Source organism: Aptenodytes patagonicus, chromosome 13 (genome assembly GCF_965638725.1).
Source record: "Aptenodytes patagonicus chromosome 13, bAptPat1.pri.cur, whole genome shotgun sequence".
NCBI classification, from domain to species: domain Eukaryota; kingdom Metazoa; phylum Chordata; class Aves; order Sphenisciformes; family Spheniscidae; genus Aptenodytes; species Aptenodytes patagonicus.
This window is the reverse complement of record NC_134961.1, coordinates 14,590,497-14,604,264: the sequence shown is the minus strand read 5'-3', so window position 1 is coordinate 14,604,264 and position 13,768 is coordinate 14,590,497. Positions and strand designations below refer to the sequence as shown.

General features: G+C 41.2%; 1 protein-coding gene across 1 annotated transcript in view; it reads left to right on the top strand.

Moving 5' to 3' along the window:
• Positions 1 to 286: 286 nt before the first annotated feature.
• The window catches only part of NOMO2 (NODAL modulator 2), a 29,918-nt gene continuing 16,436 nt past the window's right edge, over positions 287 to 13,768 (top strand). Inside the window, exons 1-17 of the mRNA XM_076351255.1 lie at positions 287 to 426; positions 834 to 923; positions 2,105 to 2,150; positions 2,590 to 2,690; positions 2,814 to 2,920; positions 3,099 to 3,171; positions 3,713 to 3,865; positions 5,001 to 5,138; positions 5,936 to 6,025; positions 6,656 to 6,761; positions 7,181 to 7,331; positions 9,208 to 9,385; positions 10,137 to 10,278; positions 11,226 to 11,357; positions 12,138 to 12,274; positions 12,552 to 12,639; positions 13,548 to 13,611. Coding sequence (XP_076207370.1) covers positions 298 to 426; positions 834 to 923; positions 2,105 to 2,150; positions 2,590 to 2,690; positions 2,814 to 2,920; positions 3,099 to 3,171; positions 3,713 to 3,865; positions 5,001 to 5,138; positions 5,936 to 6,025; positions 6,656 to 6,761; positions 7,181 to 7,331; positions 9,208 to 9,385; positions 10,137 to 10,278; positions 11,226 to 11,357; positions 12,138 to 12,274; positions 12,552 to 12,639; positions 13,548 to 13,611 — 1,925 coding nt within the window. The 5' untranslated portion in view covers positions 287 to 297. The remainder of the gene's footprint in view (positions 427 to 833; positions 924 to 2,104; positions 2,151 to 2,589; positions 2,691 to 2,813; positions 2,921 to 3,098; positions 3,172 to 3,712; positions 3,866 to 5,000; positions 5,139 to 5,935; positions 6,026 to 6,655; positions 6,762 to 7,180; positions 7,332 to 9,207; positions 9,386 to 10,136; positions 10,279 to 11,225; positions 11,358 to 12,137; positions 12,275 to 12,551; positions 12,640 to 13,547; positions 13,612 to 13,768) is intronic.

Sequence of the window (13,768 nt, the reverse complement as noted above, 5' to 3'; positions counted from 1 at the left end):
GCGGGGCGCCGTGCCGCCTCGCCGGGGGGCAGCGGCGCGTTGCATCACACGGGAGCGGCACGAACGAACTAGGGGTAATCCCCAGGCAGGGACCCATGAAGGCAGTGGGGAGGGTCCCGGTGAGGGTTTCGCAGCGCGCTGTGGCGAGCTGGCGGCGGAGGCGGGACAGCCCGCGGCCGGGAGCGGGCCCGCAGCCCGCCGGGCCGGCAGGGGGCAGCACCCGCCGGCCCCGCCCGGCTCGGCTCGGCTCTTCCGGCAGCGCGGCGGGCGGCGCTGAGTCAGGGAGGCGGCGGCGGGATGCGGGCCTGGGCGGCGGCGCTAGTCTGCGCGCTTTGCTGCGCCCTGGCGCGGGGCTCCGAGGACATCGTCGTGGGCTGCGGCGGCTTCGTCAAGTCCGACGTGGAGATCAACTACTCCCTGATCGAGGTGGGCGCCGTCGCCCTTCCCCTCAGCCGGCCGGGGCCGGAGGAGGGCGCCTGGCGGCCCTCGCACCCTGTTCTCTGGCTGGCTGTAAAGGCTTGGCCCGGGGGTCTGGCTGCGCGGCGTGACTTAAGCCCTTTTGCCCTGGCCGCTGCTTGAGTTGAGTGTGGTTGCGGCGTGGTTTCGGTTGAAGTGGGGCTCTTCCTTAAGCGTTTTCTTCTGAGCCCGGGAGTGAACTCTTTGCCGGCTTTGCCTGGCAGATTGTAGTCTTCTTGCAATAAACCTTTTCCCTGTTGCTCCCTGGGGACTCGCGGGCGCTGCCGTGTAAAAGCACTTGGTTAGAGAATGCCTGGTTCCAGCTTTGCTCACGTTTTTTAAAATATCTTTTTGTGCTTTTTGTTTGTTTCTTTCAGATTAAGTTATATACAAAACATGGTACTCTGAAATACCAGACAGATTGCGCTCCGAACAATGGGTATTTCATGATTCCCCTCTATGATAAGGTAAGAAACTGAAATACCAGTGCTGTCTCCTCTACGCTGGAGGCAGGAGCTGCCAGCAGATTAAACGTCGAACAACGCCCACCCGTGAAGCATTTGAGTTGGGACATTATTTAATTTTGGACCAAACTTTCAACTGTTTCTTTTTGTAATGCAACTATTTTATTTCTCAGTGCTAAGTATTATCATGAGAAAAGCCAGGTAACTTTAGCTGTGGTGTTGTGTTTGTGCTGTTTATCTGTATGACTGCAGCATTGGGAGCCTGAGTTGCTGCCAACAACCATGTGCTAGCAGCTGTACAAATACTCACAAAAAGTATGGGTTCCTACAGAGTACAGATAAAGCTTTCAGTTATCTACCTATAGAAGTGAAAATAAATCTGTATAAGAATGTGTTTTGATGTGACTGAATTGAAAATAACTTGAATGACTAATTGCAGATATTAAAAATGTCTTAAGAAAATAACGATACAGGAAGCTCAGAATGTATCAGAAGTTTGACGTCTATTTAGACTGGAAAAATTCAAATTAAATACAAGCTGCCCTCAGATGGTCGAAGTCTTTTGCTATTTTAAAGAGCTAGTTAACTTAGGGATCAGAAATAAATCCTTCCCTTCCAAATCTAGGAATGTAAGATGCTTTCTGATCTCAGTCATTTCATTCTTAGGTCTTTGAGCCTTTCCACGGATGAACTTCAGAACACATGTGACAGAACATATGTGGTGCCCACTGATGTAAAGAGGATCCCTTTTGGTGCAGAGCTTTTAATAGGCTTGAAATTTTGCTATCCCATGTTTGGGCAGAATGGCTGAGTAGGACCTCCTAGTGGAAATACTAAAGGCTGATTTAGAGCACATCTGTTGGGGCAGATAGAGATAGATTTGAACACTTTCTAACACTGAGCTGCTTGAACATGAGCCAGGTTTGGTCTGGAAGCGGTATAAACACGATGATACTTAATTTTTGCTCTTAGCTGGCTGGATGTGAGCCCAGCATCCCAGCCTGTCTGGGTAGATATTGCTGCGTCTTTGAACAGAGCATCTTAGGTAGGAGGAAAGGAGAACGTGACAGTTGAGTCTTGTGTCACTCTCTGCAGCATGATGCTTGTGTTCTGACTTTTTTTTTCATCCTTTAGCTAAATTGAATTTAGATCAGTGAAGACAGTTATTGCTTTTTTATTTTTAGGGGGATTTCATTCTCAAAATTGAGCCTCCCCTAGGGTGGAGTTTCGGTAAGTGCTCGTATGTCTTCTTACAATAGGACAGTGTATCTGCAATGTGGAACTTAACTATCTCTAACTTACAGTTGGCAGGGAAAATCGAGTGCTTTTCAAAAGAGATAAGTCCTACTGTATGGTTTTAATAACTAAAAATGTACTTACTGTACCAGAGCAAAATAAAGCTATAAGGTAGACACTGACAAAGTAACCCGTGAACTGATTTGAAGGAATGTGGGTTTTTGACAGAAATGGCTGCAACGGGAGGGGGAAAGAGGTTTTTCAGCATCAGGATTTGTGGGTGGTTTAACTTTGCTGAGGCAAGACTTCCAGAGCAACATGTGTGTGCTTGAGTTAGTGCATTTCTGTAAGAGTTTTGTAAAGCTAAAGTAGAATTGCTTCATGATTGCTCTGTCACTAACTACCATGCTGTTTCATTGTTCTTCCCCTCCAGAACCAACCAGTGTAGACATCCATGTGGATGGCATTAATGACATTTGCACAAAGGGAGGTGATATTAACTTTGTGTTCACAGGGTTTTCTGTGAATGGAAAGGTTAGACTCCTTTATCTTTATTTATTTCATCTTATGCTAATTCTACCTTCATAAAAACATTCTACTTCAGCTCTGCAAGTTATTTTTATCTATTTATACTCTGGTTTCTCTTCTTTTTGACAGGTTCTCAGCAAAGGTCAGACATTAGGTCCTGCTGGAGTCCAGGTTGTACTGAGAAATGCTGGCAGTGACATAAACATACAAGCAACTATTACACAACCTGGAGGAAAGTGAGTGTGGGTGGTGCATACTGTTCATTTTCACAAGGTTCTTTCAATTCTGCCGTATCGACTGGGATTATAGTAGTTCTGAAATATTTTTTTAACGTGTATAGAGTCTGAATTGTTTTTTGTAAACAAATGTTTGTGACTGTTTCTGAAAAGATGTAACCCCTTTCTTGCCTTGCAGGTTTGCTTTCTTTAAAGTGCTTCCTGGTGAATATGAAATCTTTGCATCTCATCCTACCTGGATGTTGAAAGAGGTTAGAGCCTACAAAAGTTCTGGTTTACCTGTTTAGTAAGGGCGGATCTGCTAGACCTTGTCTTGATCAACTAGTGTGAGGAAGGATTTTTGTGAGTGGACAAGGTTAATGGAGTTTTCATAATTTTAATTTAGATAGTCAAGAAACTGCCTCGTGCAGGCCCAGTTTGGAGATAGCAGAGCCAGCCAGGGAATGACTGGCAAATGAGCTCTTGCTTTTGGTCTTCTAATCCTATACATTTTGTAGGAGCTTGAATATTATAGCAGATGCTGTAATCCTTCCTTCTCAGACTGCTTGCTTTCTGGGGAGCTCTAAGATCCTGACGAATTCCTAAATCAGTGAAACAGGAAAAATGCTGTTTTGCAAAGTATCTTTGCTTTAGCGTCTTCGTGTTTTGAATAGCCCGTGGACCCTCTTTGAGTACTGCTGCTCTGGCCTCTGTTTCTGTTGTTCAATATACAGCTTCTGATTGTTATTTAGGTGCTGTAAAGGAGATCTAATGCCTACTTTTGATGAAAATGTATGTGTTTCTGTATTTCAGTCAAACACAGTGGTACGGGTGTTGAATTCTAATGCTTATGCTGCTAGCCCTCTGATTGTTGCTGGCTACAATGTTTCTGGGTCAGTAAGGAGTGATGGAGAACCAATGAAAGGGGTCATGTTTCTCCTTTTCTCTTCTTCGGTCACTAAAGAGGTAATGGTCTATCAGTACCTTTTCAATATGAGTATGGACATAAATAAGAAGCAGCTAAATAGCTTCTAGATTCATATTGCCCTGTTACTCATCTCTGTCCTTCATTGAACTTGGCTCATAGAAAACATAAACTGTATAACCCCTCAAGCTGTATTTTTTTTGTTTGTTTTTTGAGGTTGTTGGTTTTTTTTAACAAGGCCCTTGTAATACAACATTTGTTGTACGTGCTGAGTTTTCACGTGACCTCCATGGAATTACTCAGATGTGTAACACAATAGCTGCCTGTTTAAATGTTGGCAAAATTGAGGCTTAAGGTCTACATATTTTTCGGACACAAGAAATTAGAAAATTCTTTTAATTTCAACTCTTGAACTCTTCATTACTGTTTTCAAACAACCAGGTTCCTCAACAATCAGGCTGTTCAGGGACATAGAAGACGTAAAACCTGAACTGAAGCAAGCAACAAGTGCAAATTATAATATGGTTCACAGCATGTTATTGATCTGTATATTCCCTGTGGGTCAGCAGGGTTAAGGGCTACAATTTTAAGACAATATTTTTCCAGTTACACCTTTTCGCATATTAAATGTTGGTTAGTAAATGTGTTCCCTCATGAGGATGACACTTCTCCATGGTGAAAGACCAGCTTCTGGCACAAGACACAAGATGTTGCCAGACAAATCCTCAAATTGCTCTTTGTCCTCTTGATGTGAAAACAAAGTTCAACAGCTTCTATTGCCACCTTAGAAGTGTGTCATGAAATGAGTGTGAAACATTTGGTCATGTACTGTGATTTGTTAACATAGAGTAGAGCTCTGTTCTGTAATGTTAACCTTGTCCACAGAACTGAAGTCAGTTAATGTTAAGACATGCAGTGCTGTTCTGGGGTACTGGGGGATGTTGAATTTCCCAGTTTTCTGTCTTTGTTACCATAAAGTTGATTATTGGTTGTTTTTTCCTCTTTTACCTATACATGAATTGTAAGCCATGCTATATCAACCTTGGCCTCTAAAATGGTTTTGTACTTCCCATCCTTCATTCACAGTATAGTATTCTGAACCCTCCTACATCCCCTCTGAAATTATTTTCTTTGTTCTCCCATGGGAAAAAAGTTGTATTGCATTTATTGTCACAGGATGTTGTGGGCTGCAATATTTCTCCTGTGGATGGATTCCAGTCAAGAGATGAGTCTCTGTCCTATTTGTGCAATGTTCTATCAAAGGAAGATGGATCTTTCAGCTTTCTTTCTCTGCCAAGTGGCAAATACACTGTGGTAAGTAGCTAGAAAGTTCATTGCTTGTTTATCCACTGGGTTGTTAACTTTCATTTTCTAAACTAGATCATGCATAACTTTGTAGCTGTTAAAACAGAAATAGTTGAAATATTTTGAATTGAATGAAATAATTGGAATAGGAACCTCCAACCTAATGTATATGACAGTGAAGTAAGTTGCTGTGATGGGGCTCTGTGGTGTGGTTTCTGAGGAAGGGCTTATTTGCAAATCAGGCTCTGAATTACCTCAATACATTGGCCAGGCACAGAACCACACCTAGAGGCTGCCGGGAGAATGAAAGTTTCAGTTGACTACAGCCACCTCATGTCCTTTAAGTTCTCTGTTTTTTGTTTTTTTTTTTCCCCCCGTGCTCTTTATTATGTCCAGGTAGTGTGGGAGCATGGTTGTCTGTGCACTGCCTAGAATGATTGTTCTGCATTCTCAGTCTGCATGATCTAGAAGTGGGATTCAAACTTCTCTCATTCCTTTAACCCTTCTGGCGATCATATAGTCTCCTGTCTGTAAGCTCTTGCACATCCAAGTACCTTTGCTGTATTCTGAGTAGGGCGTTACTTTTCTGACCCTTTGGGTAATCTCATATGGTTTCCATCAAACAGTCTTGAAATACTACCTTTATTCTTGTCTCCATCCCCCTGAGTTATTTTTTCCAGGAAGTTTGCAGCCCATTCGACCCTTCATAGAGGTGTCTGATGGTGATAAAGACATGGAAAATAGTAAAGGAGAACAATTCTGTTGTCATAGCTTCTTAGGAATCAAAACGATGTGTCTTCTTTCAGATACCATTCTACAGGGGAGAGAGAATTACCTTTGATGTTGCTCCATCTAGATTGGACTTCCTTGTAGAGCATGACAGCTTACAAATTGAGGTAAGGCATTCAGAGGAAATAATCTTTTTGTGCCATTCATTCCTGTAAAAGTATAACTGATTTTAGCAGAAAGCAGGTGTGTTATGGAAAAACTTCTTTGTAACAAATTTGAAGACATTTGTTACGCATACCCTCTTGCACAGCAGGTAGAAGACAATATCTGACATTGTACTGTATTTCTGCACTTTAGTCCCTTTTACTAGGAAGAAACAAAATAGGGAAAAGCTGTCTGCTATGTTCACTTTCATGTGCATGTTGCGAACAGGCAATAGTCTTTCAGGTTGCTTAAATTTACTCATTCAGATTGTCAAATCTCTGGAGAAGAGCCTGTAAGTTTGTATGGTGTGCAGAGTGCCTTGTGTAATGGCATTATGATCTGTGACTTGGGCCTTCTGAACTGTACTGATGCAGATAAATTGAGAATCTGTTCCTGTACTTAGGGTAACAGTATGCCTGGAGATTGATATGTACTTTCATTGTGATTATCCTGGTAAATTTTTTTTCCTAAAGCTGGAAATATATTTCCTTTATATATGTGTGTGTGTGTGTAAAACAGTCGGTGTTGATTCCTATAGGTGTGTGTTTGCTTTTACTGAGTAAAGATTAATGTTAACTTTTTTCCTATTTCAGCCTGTTTTCCATGTGATGGGTTTCTCTGTCACAGGCAGGGTGTTGAATGGTCCTGAAGGAGAAGGAGTTGCCAATGCCACGGTGACTCTGAACAATCAGATTAAAGGTATGCAGTGGTCTTGGTCTTTGTTGCTACAGGGAAGCCTGTATTAAGCTTAAGTACAGGAATAGTGTTTGAGATGGAATTAAGCCTTCAGGATAATACACTACTTCTGTTGCAATTTATTTGAAACATTAAACTTTTTCATGCAGTTCACTAATTTTGCGTTTTCTGGCTTAGATGAGAATATTAGGTGTTCATTTGTTCTGCTGCAGAAAATTTCTTATACTTTCCATATGCCAAATCGTGCTTTGAAATGCAGAAATGAAGGTTGGTCTAGTAAGAAAGCATAATACTGTTTCTTTGCTGTGCAATGTAAATTAAAAATAGCCTAAAGCAGTGCATGCCCTCTAGCTCTTTTGACACATAAGGATAGACAGCCCAGACATGCTCTGTTTTTTAACTCATCTCTTTATTTGTTACAGTAAAAACAAAAGCTGATGGCTCTTTCCGCCTTGAGAACATAACAACAGGTACATACACAATTCACGCCAGGAAAGAGCATCTCTTCTTTGATACTATTACAGTGAAGATTGCACCAAATACACCTCAGCTAGCAAATATCATTGCAACAGGGTAAGTACTGGTATCATGATGAAAATGTAATTTGATATGTGGACAAGGTCTTGAAAATGGGTGGTCCTTTCCCATGTCATGCCCAGACTTGCATGCTGTTGTCAGGAGCTAAATACTGCTCGAGAAATGCAAGGTAAATAGGACAGTGTGAGTGCAGAGTAATGTTTTGTCCACAGTATTTTGCTCAGTACTAGTTAAGGCTTAGAGCAGCCTCTTAATAACCTCTCCCTTGGAAATGAAGACGCTAAGACATGGGTATATTGAGCAATTAGAGAACTGTATGTGAACCAAGAAAGGAACAGAGAGGCTTTCTGCCGCTGATGCTGCACTTCAGATACCCTCCTTCTGTGCAAGAGTGAAGTTACATAACTGTCTGGTGCAGTGTTGCACATTTTGTACGTTGTACATTTTATTACTCATCACTCTCAAGTTGTTATATATATATTCTTTTTCTTGTTTGTGATTCTTTGAGTGCTGGGCATAAGCCTGTGTAATGGTAACAGGATGATTTTGGGAGTGTAAGGCAGTGGTGGGAGATACAGTGTGGGCTGAGGAAGACAAAAGGGGTGTGCTTCTCTGTCCAGGAGCTTCTCCTGGAGGAGAAAATAGTGGCAACCTTCTGGAGAAGTGAAAACTAGGAATTTACTGAGGCAAATGGCAACTAGATCATGCAGACTTAGCTAGCTAATTAGGAAAAAAACCCCGTGTGCTGTTAAATGATCAGTTACAGTTTTTTCAGTCACTAAATATGTTGTAATGTTGAAGGTGAAAAGTAAAACTTAACAGCTTCTAATTTGTCGTCTTGTGTTTTCACAAACGTAGGTGTACTAGGGTTGTGTTCAAGTGAATTACCTATCATATTTGAGGTCTTTGACACAAAACATTTCAAACCATATAAAACCTGAGGGATGGCAATCCTAAGTCAGTTGCCTGCTGTTGTGGTTTAACCTCAGCTGGCAACTAAGCCCCACACAGCCGCTCGCTCACTCCCCCCACAATGGGATGGGGGAGAGAATCGGAAGGGTAAAAGTGAGAAAACTCGTGGGCTGAGATGAAGACAGTTTAATAGGTAAAGCAAAAGCAGCGCACGTAAGCAAAGCAAAACAAGGCATTCATTCACTCCTTCCCATGGGCAGGCAGGTGTTCAGCCATCCCCAGGAAAGCCGGGCTCCATCATGCGTAACGGTGACTTGGGAAGACAAATGCCATCACTCCAAACATCCCCCCCTTCCTTCTTCTTCCCCCAGCTTTATATACTGAGCATGACGTCCCATGGTATGGAATGTCCCTTTGGCCAGTTTGGGTCAGCTGTCCTGGCTGTGCCCCCTCCCAGCTTCTTGTGCACCCCCAGCCTTCCCAGTCGGTAGAGCATGGGAAGCTGAAAAGTCCTTGACTACTGTAAGCACTGCCTAGCAGCAACTAAAACAATTGGTGTGTTATCAACATTATTCTCACCCTAAATCCAAAACACAGCACTGTACCAGCTACTAGGAAGGAAATTAACTCTATCCCTGCTGAAACCAGGACACCTGCCTAGCTGGGGTGGGGGTGGGGGTGGGGAAGGCTTGAGGTGATTGGGTTGGTGGGGGGGCAGAGTGAAGCAAGTTGCTTGTAAATAAAAACATAACATCATGGTGACTTCATTGTAAAAGAAAAGATCCCATTAATCACACATGAGTTTGCACGTGCTCCGCTGTGTTCGGTTATAGTATCTCTTTGATATGAACACTCCTTCAGGAGAAATCCATTCCAATTCATGTGTTAGTACCTCAACATAGTGAGGTTTACTTTTAAAGGAAGTTTTAAAACAAGTATATTTTTAATGAGCTTTGTCACATCAAGATATTTAGTCTGATGGCTGGCTCTTATTTAACAGATTCAGTGTGTGTGGCCGGATCTCAGTAACTCGTTTCCCTGACATCGTCAAACAGATTAGTAAATACAAGGTAACCATGATGCCTCAAGACAAGGACAAAGCATCACTGGTTACAACAGAAACTGACCCTCACGGGGCATTTTGTTTTAAGGCAAAATCGGGTACATACAATGTTCAGGTAAGAATGAGCTTCCAGTTCTTCATTGTAGAACTGTCCTGAGAAGATTTTAAAGATTCGATTTCTAAAATTTGAGAAGTTGAATTTAGATTTTCCTGGTCCTTTTCTCCTGTTTGCACTATTTAAACAGTGACAGTTATTTCCTTTTTATTTTTTTTCCTTAATAAGCTGAGATTCCCATGCTCCTTGTCCTTTACACTTGTTAAAAGGAGATCAGGCTGTTGAGGTTGAAAGTTCTTATTTCTCTCTCCTCTTAGTTGTGGTGACCCTTAGATCACTTCTTATCTTAATATATTATCCTGTGAGTAAGACATGTAATGCGTACCTTTATCAGGTGCCTAAATGGTTCCCGAGATTATAGGTCACAGCAGAACCTGTAGCACAACCACCATGAATTTTGCATTGTGGGTGATAGTGCAGGCTGGAAGATAAGGAAGTGCATGGTTATAAGTTCTTTAACTGTTCTTACAGATAATGAAATAGCCTAATGTAGAAGCAGCAGTGAAATTCACTCAGACTTTTGAAACTGAGCTGTTTAGAGGATTTTTAGCTCAGTTTTATTGCAGTTCTTTGGAGGATTTTTAATACAGAATTTTGAAAAGCATATTTGGGAGGCTGGTTTTGCTTTGCCTGGGATTTACAGTAAATTTCTATTTTCTGATTTCTGGTAAGTGAATTGAACTCAGCAGAGTGGATGTATTTGGACTGGTATTTAAAAGCTGGTGATGGCTTGATGTCATATACTCTACAGGTAGTTATTCCAGAGGCTGAGACCAGAGCAGGATTGGCTTTGAAACCCAAAATGTTCCCTGTTACTGTTACAGACAGACCAGTAATGGATGTGACCTTCTCTCAGTTTTTGGCGTCCGTCTCAGGGAAGATCTCTTGTTTAGGTAAGCCAATTTTGAAAGTGAAGTGGAAACGGGAACAGAGAACTTCAGCACTGCATGTGTGAATGAGTACTGTTTAGATCAAGACACTTGCTGTGGTTAGCCCCATCAGCAGATAAATAAATTAACTTCCAGCACATAGGTAAAGCGGCTCTTTTTTTGGGAGACCTTACAGCCTAATAAGGTACCTTAATAAAGTTTGGAGTAAAGTTATGTACCTATTTTTAATACTTGGTAGGAATAAGCAAGTATTCCTTCCTCAGGAAGGAATTCTGACCTGTTTGCCTTCCTCAGAAGGTGGGTAAGTTCTGGAAGGAAATGCTCCTGGCTGATACTAGAGATACTGTACATCAATCAGAGAAGTAGTGGAGGTAAAAAAGACATTTTGGGGAAAAAAAAAAAAAAAGCAGTGCATGTAAAAACCTGTAGGATAGAGGCTCAGGCTGTTAACAGAAGCTTGCCATCTGTTCTCTTTCACAAGCTTTTTGTCTTTATTTCAGTCTGAGGTCCTCTCTCCTGCTATTTTCCTTGATTACCCACTGATTTCAGCAGATGGTGATTGGAGCTTGACTTTTGTCATTTTCATCCCTTCCTTTTTCCTCTCTGAATCCTCTCTGCACTTGGTGTTCTGTCTTTCAGGTGTTTTCTGGGCCCTGTAGTCTCTGCAGAGCAAGGTGGACCCAGGGGTTTAATGTTGGCCTCTGGTTGTTACTTGTCATTACATAAAAGAATATGATTAACGCTCTTGAACTTCCTGAAGAATGCAAAAAAGCACTGGTAAACATGTGCTTAAGAAGTAAGAGTAAGAGTTTTAACTGGAAATGTTCTCTACTGGAAGAGAGTAATCATTTTAATCTTAGTACACATGAAGCTTGCTTGGAGTAGGGGTTTTGGAGACAAAGGTGGCAAGCCAGAATGCAGTCTCATTTTCTGCTGTCTTTTCTGCACAGATGCTTGTGGTGATCTGATGGTGACATTACAGTCTGTGAGCCGCCAGGGTGAAAAACGCAACCTGCAGCTCTCTGGAAACATGAACTCAGTGGCCTTTGCATTTGAAAATGTGCTACCTGGCAAATATAAAGGTAGGATTATGGGGAACTGCTTGAAGTGTTACCTTAGTAGCTAAATTTGTGACTTAATCTGTATACTTTTGTTATTATGGATACTGTGTACAGTATGCCTGACTTGGAACTAGTTCTGAAACTTGAGAGAATCTGGAAAAATACTATATAACAGTGCATCAAGTTTTCTTAATCTTGTATGTTTGACCCTTTTGTCAGCTTACAGGTAACTGCTCCCCTAAGTTTTAGGGTCTACATGGCTGGTGTGAGGAAAAAGGACTTTATCGTGAACTGACTTGTCCCAAGCCTAAGAACAGGGGCACACCCTAGTTCTTCTGCTTCCAGAGTACCTCTCCTAAGAGCAATATGTGTTTTGGCCAGCCTGCCTTGGCCTACTATGAAAATAAATTGTTTTCCAGGGAAAGGTGTAGAAGGAGTATATACAGATGGCTCTTTTTATACACTAGTCAAAACATCTTTCTGCCAGGTGAAATTGGAGTTAGGTTCTAATGTCCTCTAGGCTTCTTTGACTATCACAATGGTAGTGCACATTGCAGAACTTTCTGGGGTGACCAGACTTCATTATTCTTTTTTATAATAGCTTTTCTGTTACGAGATGTGCTGGACACCTGGTGATGCTGCAGTGCTGTGAGCCAGGTCTGCTACTACAGTCGTTGTATATCTGGCTTTGAAGATTATTGTCAGGGAAGTTAGAGTGATACAAGCTTTTTATACCACAAAACCTGCCCTTACTCAGACAGTTTTACATTACTAAAATGCTTTGTGTGGTGTGTATTCTAGTAAGCATTGTACATGAAGACTGGTGCTGGAAGAATAAGTCTTTGGAGTTGGAAGTCATGGAGGAAGATGTTTTGGGAGTAGAATTCAGGCAGACTGGATATATGCTGAGGTGTTCTCTTTCTCACGCAATTACACTGGTACGTAGGTAACAAATGTCCTTGTATTTTTTCAGTGAACTTGTGTAGGTAGGTTGGGTTATGCTTGGAATCAAGGCTTTCTCATGTCTCTAGGGAGTCATATAGCACAGCAACATTGATGTTTAGAGTGCTTTGAGATTTGTCTCTTAGATTTGGTAAAACGGTCTTGTGTTGTTAGCTGCTATAAAAGAGAAGCATTAATGTGTCTTTAGGCAAATACTGTTTTCATTTGGTTGTTTGGTAGTTACTGATAGTGAATTGTGTTGTGCCTTCACAGGAATTTTATCAGGATGGAAATGGACCAGAGAACGTTGGTGTTTATAACCTGTCCAAAGGAGTTAATAGATTCTGTCTTTCAAAGCCAGGTAACAGCTCTGAAATGTTGGTTTAAAAAACTAAAAAGAACCAGTCAACTAATACTGCTGGGAATTTAAAAAAAAACCCAAACCAAGCTGTTGTGGTTTCTGAGAGGCAGTTTTATTTACATCTGTATATAAATGCTCTGTTCTAAGTTTTTACAATTCTCCTACTATTTAGTCCTTCACCTAAATATAGATTCCAGAAGTAAAATAATTTTTTTTTTGGACTCGGTGAAGGGCGTTGATCTTTGATGAATGAAGAGTATGGTAAAATAATCTTGTTCATATGGGTTCTATTTGTCACATTCTAATGTGACTGACAAATAGAAGTTTCATTTCAATACAGGATTCTTGAGGGATAACTGTTAAAAGTACCACAGGATTATCTATAAAAGGAAAAAAGAATGTTTTAGAATTAGATTTTTTTTTTTCCCTCCTCCTTTTAGTGTCTTAGAGCTAATTCTCTGTTATGGCCCCTTAGCAAAACAGTTAACAAATTTGTTTGGCTTTGATTCAGTTTTCAGCTTTGAACATTTCATCCTTAGAGCCAGTGGTCTCATTCACAATACAGTAATACCCTTTGACTGATTACAGAACCATTGTATCAGCTATGGGACCATAATAGGTTACTTCTGAGCTTGTTTGGTTTGTTTTTGTAATTATGTTTATCTGTAAGTGATGCCTAATTGTGTTTTATATCAGTGTACGTTAGAAACGCTGTGCAGCTTCCAACAGTGATCTATGACTGAACAGAGGTGAATTAATTTACAGGTGTCTATGTGGAAGGCAATAGATATATAGTCAAAATTTGCAATTGTTTCTATACCTTAGGGCTCATGTGATCTTGAGAATTTAGCCAACACAGTAAGCTTGAATTTTTTCCAGCGGATCATTCTTTGACTTAATGTTTACAGGTGTATATGAAGTGACCCCACGTTCCTGCCACCAGTTTGAACATGAGTATTACACTTATGACACGTAAGAGCAAAATCTGTTTTTGATCTTATGCCTATCGGTATGCTTTCATAAAGCTTCCTTCCGCTGCAGCTGCTTTCTTTCAGCAATTCAGGATGTGTTGCTATGACTGTCTCTAACCAATAGAGGGAAGCTTTAGCAAAGTGTATCACATCTGTTC